The 15,359-nt window shown below is 44.2% G+C and overlaps 2 protein-coding genes across 4 annotated transcripts; one reads left to right on the top strand and one right to left on the bottom strand.

Moving 5' to 3' along the window:
• The first annotated feature begins 2,703 nt into the window (after positions 1–2,703).
• Positions 2,704–4,930, top strand: ccdc160 (coiled-coil domain containing 160). 3 transcript variants are annotated; one of them, XM_041256037.1, is made up of 2 exons: positions 2,704–2,773; positions 3,516–4,930. In XM_041256037.1, exons 1-2 carry the CDS (start codon positions 2,741–2,743, stop codon positions 4,551–4,553), a joined length of 1,071 nt encoding a protein of 356 aa, XP_041111971.1. In that variant the 5' UTR covers positions 2,704–2,740; the 3' UTR covers positions 4,554–4,930. The 3 variants fall into 3 exon arrangements, with proteins under 3 accessions (XP_041111971.1, XP_041111972.1, XP_041111973.1); XM_041256038.1 differs by having other exon boundaries at positions 2,711–2,861; XM_041256039.1 differs by having other exon boundaries at positions 2,711–2,919.
• Positions 4,931–7,879: 2,949 nt separating this feature from the next.
• On the bottom strand, positions 7,880–14,817 carry cab39l1 (calcium binding protein 39, like 1). The gene is made up of 9 exons (XM_041256035.1): positions 14,714–14,817; positions 12,361–12,541; positions 11,678–11,842; positions 11,296–11,414; positions 10,554–10,722; positions 10,070–10,129; positions 9,876–9,941; positions 9,275–9,418; positions 7,880–8,511 (listed from the first exon to the last, which is right to left on the bottom strand). Exons 2-9 carry the CDS (start codon positions 12,475–12,477, stop codon positions 8,320–8,322), a joined length of 1,032 nt encoding a protein of 343 aa, XP_041111969.1. The 5' UTR covers positions 12,478–12,541; positions 14,714–14,817; the 3' UTR covers positions 7,880–8,319.
• Between the last annotated feature and the right edge of the window lie 542 nt (positions 14,818–15,359).

Genomic DNA, 15,359 nt, shown 5'->3' with positions numbered 1-15,359 from the left:
TGTTGGGCTGAAATGAATGTGAAAACTTGGACCCACGAACTTTTTTTTTTTAACTACCCAGACCGACCCCCCCCCCCCCCCCCCCCCCCCCCCCCCCCCCCCATACCTTGCAGCAAACTAAAAATATTTCTCAACTTCTCCAGACCCATATAGCCGCTCTTCAGTGCACGACGGGAAACGCGTTTTTTTTTGTTTTAAATGCCAGTTCTTCACAAGGGTGTTAGCTCTCTTTAACATGTTTGCAGAGTGACACACAGGTGATAAAGTTAATACCTGAAAAACATACACATGTGACGCAACCCTGGGCAGGCTTCATTTATCATATTCTTTTAAGAACAAAGACTACAAACACCATGCAGTAAAGATGAACACTATGAATGAACCGCAGTCTGCACAATGCACTGTTACATTATTGTGTTTTATATATATATATATATATATATATATATATATATATATATATATATATATATGTATTGGAAAGTTTATTTGTGACTATCACAGATAACCACGGGCAAGGCTTTTGTTTGATCGCAGTTATTTATTTGATGTATATCCACTTCTTGTTAAGTGATTATTTAGATATGTTCTAAAGCTTGTCAAAGTGAAATGCTAGTTTAATTATCATTATTCTGAGAAGTGGTGTTTTTTCCCCCATTGTAAAGTAATAACAACTAATATTGCTTTGATTTAAAAAAGTATCCAGTTAGTCACAAACCACAACTCTACAACACGACTATTTAAAGACATCATATCACTGCATTCAAATTGAAAAAAGAAACTTGCAAAAAAAAAAAAAGAACTTCGCATTTATTATAATGTTTGCTTAAGAACAACACATTTCCTGGCAACACAAATTGTTTGTTTTAAAACATAAAATGTGTATTTTTAATAAACCCAATTGATTGGTGTTAGTTGTAGTGATAATAGTAGTAGATATATATTATTATGATTATTTGTGGTATTAGATATTAATAATATTATTATAATGATTAATAATATTATAATATAATATTATAATATTATCTGAGACTAGGCTGCAAGATGAATATTAATGTAACAAAATGTAAAACTGCAGGCATTCTTTAAAGGGTTAAAGTCTACTAGTTTGTTTCATTTAAACTGTTTTGTGTTTTTGTTGGGGAAAAAAAAAAAAAAAAAACACATGAAATGTTTCGAATGTAACGAATTGAAAGAGTGTGGAGTCTTTATTCCGAGTCGTGTATCTATCTGTACATTATTACTGAGGTCTCTTTGCAATACAGAGCAGACGCTTCCAGTGTGACTCGAACATACAGCACCAGCCCACACAAACCCTACTGGTGCTAGAGCGGCCCGTCTCCCTGAATGCTGCAGGTAAAAACAGCAGAGACAGTTTCCCTCCTTCAGCCCCGATGTCGAGCAGGTGTGTCTTCATCAGCTTTTTACCGGCAGAGTCAGTAACATGACCCTCCAGAAGACAGCTCTGTCGGGGTTGTAAGGTGGCTCCCATGTCTTATACTGGTTTTAGCTCTGGTTTTAATTACACTATCATTGTTAATTAATGCATGGCACTCCTTTGATCTGTAATTTAAGGCTGACTCAGTCTGTAAACGACCCCTTCCTCTGTTTGCGTCAATAACACAATTTTGATCTCAATAACTTTCATTTGTGTTAATATGCTCAACAATTAACCAACGCGTGATATTAGCCTGTACAGTCATTCAAAATGCCATTCATTCATTCGCCTTACTTTTTTTGGAATGTCGTGGAGACTCCAGCTTGCTGTTCTGGACCCCAGTCCAGGCGGGCAGGGGGGCAAGGCTGCAGGACAGTCCTTCTCCACACACACTGCTGCCTCATCGTCCCGCAGCAGGACAACAGCCCGAGCCCCGACCGAACCTCCCTACCCCCACTCCGGACCCGGAGCCCCTTCACCCCACTTCCTGCGTGTTGGAAAAGCCGGCTGGGAACAAAGAGCCAGCACAATGACTTTTTTGGATTCGTTTATTTGTAAAATCTGCCTTTAAAACGACTATAATTAAATGTATGATTCAAGATCGCTCACCAGCCTATTATCACCTTAAAATTACTGAGTTATATATATATATATATATATATATATATATATATATATATATATATATATATATATATATATATATTATATATATTATAATTAATTTAATATATAATGTGTGTGTGTTGAAAAGTGAACCAATTCAATTGTAATGTTGAAATTGGGATATTGTTAAGATTAAAAACAGCTCACGCTGTTCAGTTTACTCCCAGATTTTATTTGTTATATTTAATGGTTTGATTGGTTTTTATCTTTGCGTGTGTGTACTCTTAGCTATTTTGTAGTGTTACAATGTTTCACTATTAGCATTTTTCAAAGCCAGCATATCCATTAGTAAACAGGGTACATCACACATACATCAACACAGTTATCCATACACCCGTGTTGAAAAGCCGTGATTTTTGTTGGGATGCATTGTAATGCATTTCCCCGATGGAAGATCACTATTATAAGCAGCAGTGAGGTTCATGTAAGCTGCAGCCTGGTAGTCCTCGTTATTATTATCATGGGCATGTTGATTGTGCGCTTTACCCGTGAGTGTACATACAGCATCCACTCCGTTAGAGGGCGCTAGAAGAACAATCAACTCTTATTCTGAGGCGAGAGGAGCCACTCTGTTTTATTCACATAGTTGGTGGTGATAGGAGAGGCGCTCACGGTTTACGTGAGCTACGTGTCTCTATGGATACGGGGCCCTGCGTGGAGTTAATTTGTGTAAAGTGTTTTTATATATAAATACAATCATGTTTTGTTGTAGCGTTGATTACATGAAACACGAATTGCTACGTTGTAATGTATACTGGTATGCGTTTAGCGTTACTCTGCATGTAAATACATTGTCACCACCCCGTTTTTAATTTGTGAGTAATTATGTATAATTAGTAAATGTAATATTTATTTTGAATCACTAGCTGCTGGACTCGTTTATTTCCGTAGGGTTTGGAGGTGACAGTTCTTCTGGGATATTGTGTTTGGTAATATTGCAGTGTAATAACTGGAACAGAATTGATAGTAGATTTAAGGTATCGGTTCGGTTCTGCCAAGAGAGAAAACCGTGTGTTGTGTTTTCAATAACTATAAGCGTCTGACTCAGCGGCCAGTTTCAGCGTAATGCCCAACATTTAGCAGACTGATAGCTAACAGCAAGCTACTGTATATTCCTTCAACCGACCTGTTTATAGTTTTGTATACATGAACTTGTCTACTCTAAATGATCAAATGCCAAACATTTTCCTTTAAGTTTCTGCAGTGGAATTAAACTGGATTTAGACCGACCCCCCACTGCGTTTTCAATGCCGTATTGAGCTCCACATTGCTCCGTGCTCCCTAGTACTGAGAGCTGTACTGTAGTATAGATTTACCCTCAACATAACTTTTATAAAATAATCCACTCACGCTGTGTGGTGAGTGAGGGTTATGGCTTTAATGTAATGTATTTTCTTTCCATCACTGACAGGTAGAAAGTATTAAGAGTGAAGCAATGGAAGATACTCTGAACAGGGAGAAGGAGGGGGAGCCTCACTGGGTGGCTCAGCTGTTCCCCCCTCGCTTCACTGCGCTGGACCTGCTAGAGAACAGCCTCGACCCTGGGACGCGACCCCCTCTCCTGCTGTCTGAGAAGCTGGCTGGCCAGAGAACGGAGCGTGTGCAGGAGATCTATCGGGGGGCACTGAGAGAGCTGCAGGAGGGGGAGAGACAGAACAGGAGGGACCGCCTAGCGAAGAGAATGGTTTGGGAACCTCAGAGAGGAACCAAGGTGGAGATGTCCTCCAATATCGCCACCACCACCGCTAGCACTACCTCTCCTGCCTTTCAGAACAGCACGGAGCCTGCCTCAAAAGAGGAGCGCGCCAGAGAAGTGACGGAGCCAAGCATCTGGAGTGCGCAGGAGCTCTCTATTCTGCGGCAGGAGATGCGCCAGGGAGACTCTGAGCGTCGACGGCTGGAAACCCGCCTGGCTGAGGCGCTGGAAGAGATCGAAAAGCAGCGTGGCGAGCGAGCGTTGCTGGAGCAGGCTCTGGAGTCCAGGGAGAGGGATCTGGCCAGCGCCCGGCAGCAGAACGAACGCGGGGCCCTTCATATACAGACGCTGCAGGGGGAAGCCGGCAGGAGAGATGCCAGACTGGAGGCCCTAGCGCGAGAGGTGCGGGAGAAGGCAGCTGACTACCGAGGCCTGGCCCAGGAGCTGCAGAAAGCCAGGTCGGAAATCCAGGAGCTCACTCTGCACAACAGGGAGCTGACCGCAGAGCTGGGGAGCTTGAGACAGGAACAGGAGGCAGAGAGGCTGAGGCAGGAAGAGCTGGCACAGGTGCAGCGCGAGACGGCCGTCAGGAGGCTGCAGAGGGACTTGGAGGCTGCCCAAAGCGAGCTTGCTGTGGAGAAACAGAGGCACGGCCGGAGCCTGAGTGCCTTGGAGTTGCTCAGGAGGCACTTTGCTAGCTTACCTGCCCAGGAGATACAGGACACCTTCACTGCTAAGTTTGCGCAGAGCTGATCCGGAAATAGACATTTATTGTAACAACAAACTAGACAATCATAAGCATCATCACTTTGCACACATGGTGGAATCTACACTTTGTCAAGTGACTGAACTTTCTTGCGAGTCTTCATCACGTTGATGATATTCACAGGACCGAGAAATCGTAGCCCGCTGTGTATACACAGGCACACGGTGAATGTAATGGGATCTTGAAAATATCCAATTAGGTAAAACCACGTGCCTGTTTAGTTTGTTCCTCTGAACCTGACACTCTCTTCTGTAAAGGCTGCACAATGGCAGAGTCTTCACATGTGATGTGTTGGGGCTTTCAGATCAAGGGCTTTCTGAAATTATAACAGGTTTTCACGATGGATTTTCCAAGCTCTGCTGTCTTGCTGCATTGTTTCAGTGTATTTTTAATAAAATTCATATTTTTATTGAACCCCGGAGTGATCTTGCTTTTATTTTTGATATAGTAAAAGTATGGTGGCCCTATCGGTGTTACAGTAAGGATCACTTGCGCATTGAGCGTAGAAATATCAGTCATGATACAGATTCCTCTAATCAATTACACAGGTCTGGCACACACATCCATACGCAGCAGATGCCTGGGGTGCCCCACCCTAGCTCGTAGGACCTGGATTTCCTGCATGCTAGTCCTAGACTGAGCACCAGTAAGGTCCTGAACCAAGGTAGACCGGAGTCACAGAAGAGGAGACGCAGGACATATTGACAACAGTTATTTAACAAGTGGGCGGGTACTGTATACAACATATTAGAAAGAAAACAAGGGTAAAACAGGTATGAAAGGAACTTTATTTTCTTAAATATACTTCCAACACCATTGTGTCACCACATAAAATAAACATTATGTACAAGTCATTAGCTCCCCAACAGGCAATGTTTAGAGACAGGAAAGCCATCAACAATGATAGCAGTTTGCAGAACTGTAGTTGATTATTATTATGATATTAAAAAAGGTAAAAAGCAACAGAACTAGTACTACAAACACCCCTCCCCCATTTATACATACATGGCTAGTTTCACATCAGTCTTAAACTCCCTAATGTTAGGCAAGGTAATCCACAGTTAGTGCTAATCAGGGCCTGTCAAACCAGCCATATAGATTTGAATTGGGTTTACTTCCACACTAAACCACCCACACATACATACATACATCAGTGTGTATATCTCGGTTGATATAAATCTGTGCTACAGCAGCATTTACTACTGAGTTATACATCTCGTCGATATAAGATGCACCATGACTGTCTAAATATTAATAATCTGACTGATTAAATAATAAAAGGTACAACTGAGTAAACTCGCAGTAAAACTCGAAAGGCTCAATTGTCAGCCTGTTTCCATTTGGCTCCGACAGGACTGGTTTAAAAGCTGCTTAAAACAAAAAGCTGGACTCCTGCGATTGTGAACCACAGATATGCCATACACTGTCCTGGGCATGTTCACAGACATGCCAGGGATCAAGGTGTCCTTTGCAGAGCACGAACATCAAGTGCCAACCATAACAGAAATGCAGTCCCAATCAGTCCCATTACCTCCACACACTGCTCTACTAGCTTAGCCTTGCTCAAGACCCTGCCTCCTGAGGCTGTGGCACTGGAGGCTGGAGTTAATGATGTTTTTCAAATCTTGAAACATTAACAAATCATTGCTTCATTCTGGGTGTTTTGTGCATCTAATGCTTCTATATACAGTGTTGAAAGTGTTTGTGCATCAGTGTGTGTGTGTGTGTGTGAGTGTGCATACAGCCATCACGCAGGTCACTCTCACACAACTGTTCCACTTCACTCTGTCCATGCAGCATGACTTCAAACCAGGAACGTTTTGAAATGTTACAAAAGACCTTGCCCAAATAAAACCTCCCAGAAAACAAATACAATCTGGGTTTGCACAGTTCTGCATGAAATACTAGATTTATATTAACAACCACAAAAGGAAAGATTCATTAACAGCGATTTCAAATGATTGGTGGTCAGCATTCCTCTTGCTGTGATTACATTACCAGTCTTCTAATGCCCAAAATGAAAAGCAGTATCATGCAGGTTTGCAGCCTCTCCCACACCATGGCAAAGTTTTTTCCTGGTTCAGCAGCAGCAGCTAAGTGAAGCAGTTCATGTCATTGAGTTTCATTCTAATCCCTAGCCCCCATGTGCATTCATGCTGAATTCATTAATCACACTGGAAACAGCTTAAAGGAGCCGGAAGTGCCATACGTCGCAGTCACAAAGGCAGGGCTGCTGAACCCAAAATGAGATCGCACCCTGCCAAGCAGTAATGCTGTGTGTGTTTACGAGCACTGGCAACTGGGCTGGGGCTTACTCTTGTTTGTTTTTTTCTAAGCATGCACACATTTATACTTTATAGCATGCTGACAAAGAGCACTTTATTACACACTTCTTACATTTAGTGTGCTGCTTTAAAATGCCTTTTCTGCACAGTAGCTTTTGTATTTACCATCATGCCCTACACTGCTAATGAATCCCTGCTAGCTTGCAAGCAGGAACCGAGCGGCACTGTTTAGTGCTGCAGCGGGGAAGCAAGTCACAGCTTCCCAGTACCTGTGCTTCTTCCTGTCGGTACCAGCATGGCACAAGAAGTATCTAATCACAGTTCACCTAGTGCACACATTTCATTGTTAGGACCACTGTTTTGGATGGGAGGGAGGGATTCTGCAGCTGCACAGTGGACTGCGATAGGAGGCTATAAGGCATATTACTAAAGTGTGCAAGACAGTGTGCTGGCCAGCACTGCAAAAAATATTTATAACTTGTTAAAGCAGTAACAAATTAACTTCTTATCAGCAGGAACCCACCTACTCTCCCTCTGACCATCTCCCTTCATCCCAGGGTGGGCAAAGAGGGGCTATTCCAGTCCAGGTTGCTGTTCCAACAGGGTCCACTGCTTCCTAGTGCACGCAGAATCATAAAACAGCCTGAACGGTTTCCAAGAGTCTTTGGTAATCAATCATGTGCACCGAAGGACAGAAATACCAACATGTGGATCAAGATCAAATGCTAATTTCAATAAATAATGACACCTCTGTAACCTGGACTGGAATAACCCTTGGGGACCACAGTTGCCCATCTGTTACATAAAATTACAATCCCTTATTGAGACTAAAACCCAGCAGACAGCACTGTATATATATATATATATATATATATATATATATATATATATATATATATATATATATATATATATATACATACATACATACATACATATACATATATACATATATATATATATATATATATATATATATATATATATATATATATATATATATATATATATATACATCTATTACATATATAAGCTTCCTATAAAAATATAGACTACTACAATTCAAATCACCTGCTGCACATACAGCATGCACACACCGCCCCTGCAGCTGTGTTTCACTGTTATATTTTTAAGCCTAGGCACCCTATATTTTGTAGTTATTGGTTATGCTCAAGGTTACGGTTAAGGATTTAGGATTTTCTCTTGAGCCTGCAGTTGAAGACAGCGATACAGTGCTCAAGGGTGGTGGCTGTGCGTGCGTGTTTTCTTTGGATCGGGTGCTGGCGCTGGGTTAGTGGGGCCTCCTGTGGCCCTGGTGGTCTCCTCAGGTCCAGGGGTTATTGTATTTTCGCAGGGACAGGTTGAGCAGAGCCAGGTCCCCTGCAGTGCTGGGGGCTCCCCGGGGCCCGGATGTGCTTGTTTCCTCAGGGACGGGGGCAGGTTGAGGAGGGGGCGGGGGTGATCAGGGCTAGCCCTCCTGTGGCGCGGGGGGTCTCTTCAGGTCCCGGATCTGTTTGATCAGGTAGTTCTTCTCGTCACAGAACTGCTCGTCGTCCGAACGGTCCGACTGGAACTTGCTGAGGAACTCTATCAGCTTGGTCTGGTTCTTCAGGAGGATGTCCATCACCGGCTGCGTCTTGTTGGGGTTCGCAACAAACACCTGGGTCACAATGAAGGAGATTGGTAAGAGCGTGCTTTCTTTAAGTTAAGATTTGCTTTTAAAACTGAAAAATACTGAAAACAGCTTCAAATACAAACATTTGAATACATAATAAATATATTTTTAATTGATCCCCCCATGGAATGCATTTAACTCCTGTGTAGCTGGAGACTTGCGTCTTCCCGTGCAAATGTTATAATCTCAGAACCCCCGCTCTGTAACTGCGGTTCCGACCCTGGGAAGGCCTGAAAGGAAGAGCCCTGGGTTCAGTTCGGTGTGCCCCACTCCCCCGGGTTCAGTTCGGTGTGCCCCACCCCCCCGGGTTCAGTTCGGTGTGCCCCACTCCCCCGGGTTCAGTTCGGTGTGCCCCACCCCCCCCGGGTTCAGTTCGGTGTGCCCCACTCCCCCGGGTTCAGTTCGGTGTGCCCCACTCCCCCGGGTTCAGTTCGGTGTTCCCCACTCCCCCGGGTTCAGTTCGGTGTTCCCCACTCCCCCGGGTTCAGTTCGGTGTGCCCCACTCCCCCGGGTTCAGTTCGGTGTGCCCCACCCCCCCCGGGTTCAGTTCGGTGTGCCCCACCCCCCCGGGTTCAGTTCGGTGTTCCCCACTCCCCGGGTTCAGTTCGGTGTTCCCCACTCCCCCGGGTTCAGTTCGGTGTTCCCCACTCCCCGGGTTCAGTTCGGTGTGCCCCACTCCCCCGGGTTCAGTTCGGTGTGCCCCACTCCCCCGGGTTCAGTTCGGTGTGCCCCACCCCCCCGGGTTCACCTTGAAGACGTGGAAAGCCTCAAACTGGATGTTGCGGCTGTTGTCTCTCAGCATGTTCATCATCAGCTTGAGGTTCTCGGGCCGGCTGATGTACTTGGTCATGACTGTGAAGTTGTGTCGGTCCAGCAGCAGCTCTCCCAGCAACTGTGAGGGATACCGTGCATTCAATTCAATCACAAGCGAGGCACGTGCTCATGTTATAAGCTATTATATACACCTGACCCGCTTTGTTACACCAACATCTTCTCATAAAGCACACTGCATATTTAATGCCATTACCCACGTCTTTAGAACTGTTGTCACTTTGCAGTCTATTTTGTATTTCTATGGTTGCAGGGTTTAATACACCTTCCAAGCAGTCACTTTTCTACTGGATGCAAACATGTTACATTCCTATATAATTTTCCACAATGCAATAATAAGAGGACAAATCAGTGACAAATTGAGTTCATGCAAAGCTATAAATGAGGTGTTTGGACAGCGCTGTTCATCTATTAACATGTCCTTCTATTGCATTGCAATACAGTTCACTGCTGCTGTGTACTGTGTTCTCATGGCAGGTGAGTCTCACAATAAAGTAATCAATGCAGTTAAGCAGTACCTTCAAAGACTGTCGTTTGGTCACGTAATTTTCTGAATGCAGCAGCTTCTCATACTCTGTAAACACCTAAAACACAAATCAGTACAATGATTTATTTTATACACACTACTATAAATTGCAACTTTGAAAGTGAATTCTACAAGACCAAAAGAAAGAAAGAAAGGCGTGTAGAACAATGATCATAAAATACTTACTCGATCATAATTCGTCTCCAAGAAGTCCGCACACATGATCTTGTGCCTGGTCAGCAGGTCCTGAAAATTAACAATGTAAAAATGCAAAAATGAAATGTATTGTTAAACAAAGCTTTATTCACCTTTAGATCACCTGACACTGTGGTTACCAGAGGGTTCTTTGGAAATCAAATACTGTTGAACCATGTAAATGAGTTTGTAAAATTGTGCAGCAGAAGCAGCATGACTCGGTGAAGATATTCGATCAATACAACCCCTCCCCACCCAATCACCCTGAAATCACAATATATACTCACTTCATTACTATATCGTTCAGGTTTTAGAGCATCACATATAAATTAAAACATATATGCATGAACAGCTGCTGTGTAAATATTAATAATATAACCATGTACTTTTCCCATAATCTGCTACTCTGTATTTTTGCATGAGCTGGACATTTTCACTAGAAAAAAAATTCTAAGCAGCAGAGTCTTTGCTTCACCTTGAAGGAGGCGAAGGCGTCCGAGGCGATGTCAAAGGTGGACAGCTCCACGTATCTGAAGAAGTTGTACATCTGCTCCGAGAAGAGGATGGTGCGGGCCAGCGGCTCGTGACGAAGACACTCCCGCAGCATCATCCCGCAGTTCAGAGCCACCTCCGGACTCTCGTACCTGCGCCGGGAACAAGACTATCAGGGCGGGAGCGAGCCACACTCCCAGGGGCTGCCAACGCGTTTGATCCTGCAAGGTATCCTGCCCCCTTACTTGGCATCTCACTGGAGGTTCTCTGATTATCCAAATATGAGAACTGCACTGCTGTTTTTAAGGGTTCATCTCCGATCCAGAAAACAATCCTTGACTTTACAGGAGCATTAATACACTATAAGCTAGTGCTCAAGGTCACTGGCGCATTCCAGTGATGATGCTTTCATAACAATGCAAATATGCAATCTGCATTCCAAATGGTGTCGGAGCTGTGGGGCAGGCAGAAGATTCTTCATGCCAACAGAACTTCAAACGAGTCGTGGCTCATCTGTCTTTACTAAACAGCGATTCTGATTTGGTAACATTTCGGTACCAGAATTTAATTTACCCTGAGAGAAGTGTGAATTTTAAACCCAACCTAAACATCGTACCCTGATAGCTAGCGTTTGCTGATGGGCTCAGATATGAACGCGTTCAACCCCCCCAGGACAGACGAGTTAGAGTGGGGAGCTCCTCCCGTACTTTACGCAGCTTGCTCACCCCTTCAGCAGCATGAAGAGTATCTGTGTGTGGGAGGAGATGTACTCCACAGTCGGGGTCCGGGTGCCAATCTGTCTTCGCAGGATGTTACTGAAAATCTGGACCACGTCCTTCTTGCCCTGAGTACAACATGTGAAATTATTAGTTAGACTTTTTGCCTTAACGATTCGTACAGCATTATAATCCATCCGATGGTACCATCATGCACCTCAGTAGTTTCTATTTTCACAATAATACCAAATACATAATTAAATAACCCTAATTCTGCACACTTGGTAGGGGTAACAGCTGCGTGGACATGCTGCTTCAGTATGTTCAGGTTGGCTATCGACGTGCTCAGCGCTACACATGCAGCACCCCCCTCACCCTTGCCCTCACTCACCTCGAAGTCTATCCTCTGCAGGTTGGCTATCAGTGCGATCAGCAGGTTGGTGTTGTACAGCTCCTGAGCCAGCTGTGCCACGGCCTCAGTCTGCGGCTCCTTGTCACTGGTGCCGTACAGGACCTCCTTCAGGGAGGCCAGGCTCTTTGACATCTCTTCAGTCACCTGCGCGGGTGGGAGAGCGAAGCGCTGCTCAAACACACTGCGACAAAGTCAACTACACAGCTCCCTGTTTCTCTGACTTGCACATTTTTTGAAGATGGTGATTTGGTGCCCCTGAAAGTACGCCCCTGCACTCCGTTTCATTTTTGTTTACAATTGTTTCACTCATGTTGTTGTGTGCTTTACGGACAGGCAGGCGATGACAAGCTTGACGCATGTCAGTGATCGAAATGAGGGTTGAGTTTCTCTGGAAAAAACACAACCAGCAGCAGCAGCATTGTGTACACTGAACAAAAGAAAAAGCACTGCTAAACAGCTATAATGTTTATGCATCTTAAAAGTACTTTGTCAAGAAAGTATTACCTCATATTCCCATGCTTCAAGGAGAGCTTCAAATATATGCTTGAATACAGGCACATGCAACAACAGGTCTGATTGCCAGGGTGACATCAGCACGTGAATAACAATGCCCATACCAAGTTTAATCACAACACGCGATTCCCCAAGATTAAGAAAATCACCTTTTCACATTTCTTGGTTTCCGTTGGCTCGAGTTTTTCCAATCCAGCCACATTCTCTTTTAAACTCTTGACAATTTCGGCAGGAGTCTTCTGTGATTTTCCGAAGGGGAAAGGCATGTTTAGGCGTCTGTGATGGTGAAGCCCTTTGCGTGACGGGAGAAAGGGGGCTGCTTACTTACACCTGCATAAAAGAAGAGATCAGAACAACAGGCATGGCAGGAGCGCTGGACAGACAACCCTGAGGTTACTGACTAGATTAACAGGACATTCATTATACAAAGATAGTTCACAATCACACAGCATTTCAGAAAACGCACATCTGTCCCAAACACAGAATTTGTACCTGCGATTGTTTATGTAGAATAAAAACAGTAAACATGTTAATATGTGGAGTTCTTTATGTTTTTTAGTGCCATTGTAATTACTGCAGTATAACTAACTGTAATCGAACGAAATAGCACTGGGATTGCAATTTCACAAAACAATTGTGCTGTAATTAGAATCGCCCCCCAGGGCTGCCCCACACTCATCAAAACTGCACAAAACTGTCTCATCTGCTACAGGCAAGACAGCATTCTGTCAAACAAGCTACCACCTGACAGCATCCTTTTCTCCTGGCACTAAAACAAAAAGTGACGGCTGTCACTTGCCATTTTTCTGAAGCAGTGGTATTTGTAGTTTTTGCAGGAGGTCTGTGAAACTCTCCAAGCACTACAGTGGTCTCCTCCCTGTATAAGGCTGTGGATGACTGGACTACAGTAATGTGTTGGACGTGTGGCCTGGACTCTGTCCAGTAAATGGTAATGGTCCTCATACATGTTATTGTCCTTCAAGATACAGAAGTAATGTGGGAATGTGCATTGCTATCCACAAACGTTGATGGAATTATGCATTGCGCTGCACCCATCACAGCAAGCTAAAAGGATCACTGTCATTCTGCCTGCATTATGGGTTCAATTAACGACAGGTGTCTCTATTCTATGCTCCATAATCTGTAAACAGGTTCAAAAGGTTTAACTAACAGCGCCCTGCTATTTCCTCAGCTTTATTTGCTTGAATGTGTCCCCATCCAGTACACTACCCCGAGGCTGCCCCCAATACTATGCTGAAGTTTCCTACAAGGATATGTTGCATGCATGTGTTTCGGGTGTTTTAAAGTCAAGAGTCGTTTTCTGGCTTTCTACATTCCTTCCTAAAAGCAGCAGCAGCGTAGCTGGGAGCTGGCACACGTCATATTCATAGTGACTGGCACCCTCAGTTCTTTTTGGAAGCTGGTTTTGGCATTACAGATCACAATGGAAAATGCCAGTATGCTCCATTCACGAGGGTTATATTAAAAGGGCAACAACACAGTTCATTTAAATGACGAGGGCGCAGGCATTAAACGAAGCACCGCTTTAATGGAGCCGTCAGGGCGGGGGGGGTCGATCGATAACGGAGACGACTGTGCTTATTCCATCACCGCATTACGCAACTCGTCCAAGGATCCCGTTTGCAGGGTCCCAGTTACACCCGTCCCTGGGAATGCGACTCAGCAACGAGGGCGTTGTGTGCGTCGTGTTGACGGAGTTCTCGATTTCAGTTGAGGAAATACTACAATGCAGTGGCGTGGTTGTGAATACAACACAAAAAGACCAGGGGCACGGGGAAAAAAGAAATCGCATTAACACCGCATACAATTTGGTACTGATTGATTTAAACTTTAACAGAAGGGCGTTTATAACCCCCAAACGATACAGTTTAAGACAGCTGGCATGTATGATCTGAACTGGTTTACTGTAACCCACTTCCACTGCGTATATTACAGGCTCGCGGTTTTGTACTGCCATCAGTTTAGTTCTTTTTTTTTTTCACCGCCATCATTTAATTGAAGTGGTTTATGAGCGCTATGAAGCGCCTGTCTATTACTTTTTAAATTCAGTACGTGTCCGCCTCTCGTTGCTGTGATATTGATTGTTAGTGATCTAGGGGAGTTCCTCGTCTCTGCTAGCTAGCATTGCGCAGATGTGTCTGTGTGTGCCAGAGCTGGTACTTTTCCAAACCGATATCCGGTATCAGCCAATTGTCTTCGAAAAAAAAAATACATATAACACGATATATAAGACCAATGAAAAACACTTTTTCTAAGCGGCTACCTAACATTATGCCACATCTAACACAATACAACAACAAAACAAGCATCGAAAGAAAAAAGGCAGTTCATTAGAGGGCAGCTGAATAGATTATTTGTTCTGTGTTTAAATTTGTAAATGTCCTTCCACTCGCTAAATGTGCATGCTCTTTCTTTCTGAGAAGAGGCGCGTACACTTAGCAAAGGCTTCAGAGCAACATAAACCAAGCGCCGAGCACTCACCCGGTCCGTCTTCCGTGTGCGCTACTGCTGAAACTAAAACAGATACGCCGTTCAGCATACAAACTATCTCTCACTTCTACCCGCTCCCCCTCTCTCTCTCTCTCTCTCTCTCTCTCTATCTCTCTATCTCTCTCTCCCTAGCTGGCCGGTGTTTGCGGCGCTCGGATTGACAGCGCCGAGGGCCAATCAGAGGCCGAGGAAGCGAGAGCCGAGAGACGGCGCCGCTGCTTCCATTTGAAGCTCTGCAGCGCGCAGTGACACTTAGCAAGCAGAGCCAAACAAAGGACTCTCTAATCCAGAGTTTCCAGTGTGAAAAACACGCGGACTTAAAATGTTAATCAAAGTGCACCCTGAAATATTTTTGGCCAGCTCCAGATGTTATGTTCATAATATGTTTAACATACCATCAAAGTATTGCACGGAAGTGGAATTGATCAGGCAGTACAACGTGCGATACGGCGTATATACTTTACCCACAGCAAAGCAAGGGCGTGCTTTATTCTACTTATCAATAACTCATTTGTTAAAATGCGCACTTTCATGCTGTATAAAATTATTGAAAGAAGGGGCGTGAAGCCCCGCCCAAATGTGCTGACGCGCGCAAAAGAGGCATACCAAGTTTTTTTTTAATGCTTGTATTCGTGTT

This window comes from Polyodon spathula, chromosome 7 (genome assembly GCF_017654505.1).
Source record: "Polyodon spathula isolate WHYD16114869_AA chromosome 7, ASM1765450v1, whole genome shotgun sequence".
Lineage (NCBI taxonomy): Eukaryota > Metazoa > Chordata > Actinopteri > Acipenseriformes > Polyodontidae > Polyodon > Polyodon spathula.
Note: the sequence above shows the minus strand (reverse complement) of the source record. Positions and strands in the feature narration are given on the sequence as shown.

Coding starts and splice junctions, on each gene's coding strand:
- ccdc160 (XM_041256037.1), top strand. CDS start 2,741: ATGGATACGGGGCCCTGCGTGGAGTTAATTTGT. Junction 2,774..3,515: donor CCTGCGTGGAGTTAATTTGT/GTAAAGTGTTTT, acceptor CATCACTGACAG/GTAGAAAGTATTAAGAGTGA.
- cab39l1 (XM_041256035.1), bottom strand. CDS start 12,477: ATGCCTTTCCCCTTCGGAAAATCACAGAAGACTCCTGCCGAAATTGTC. Junction 11,843..12,360: donor AAACCAAGAAATGTGAAAAG/GTGATTTTCTTA, acceptor CCACCCGCGCAG/GTGACTGAAGAGATGTCAAA. Junction 11,415..11,677: donor TGCAGAGGATAGACTTCGAG/GTGAGTGAGGGC, acceptor TGTTGTACTCAG/GGCAAGAAGGACGTGGTCCA.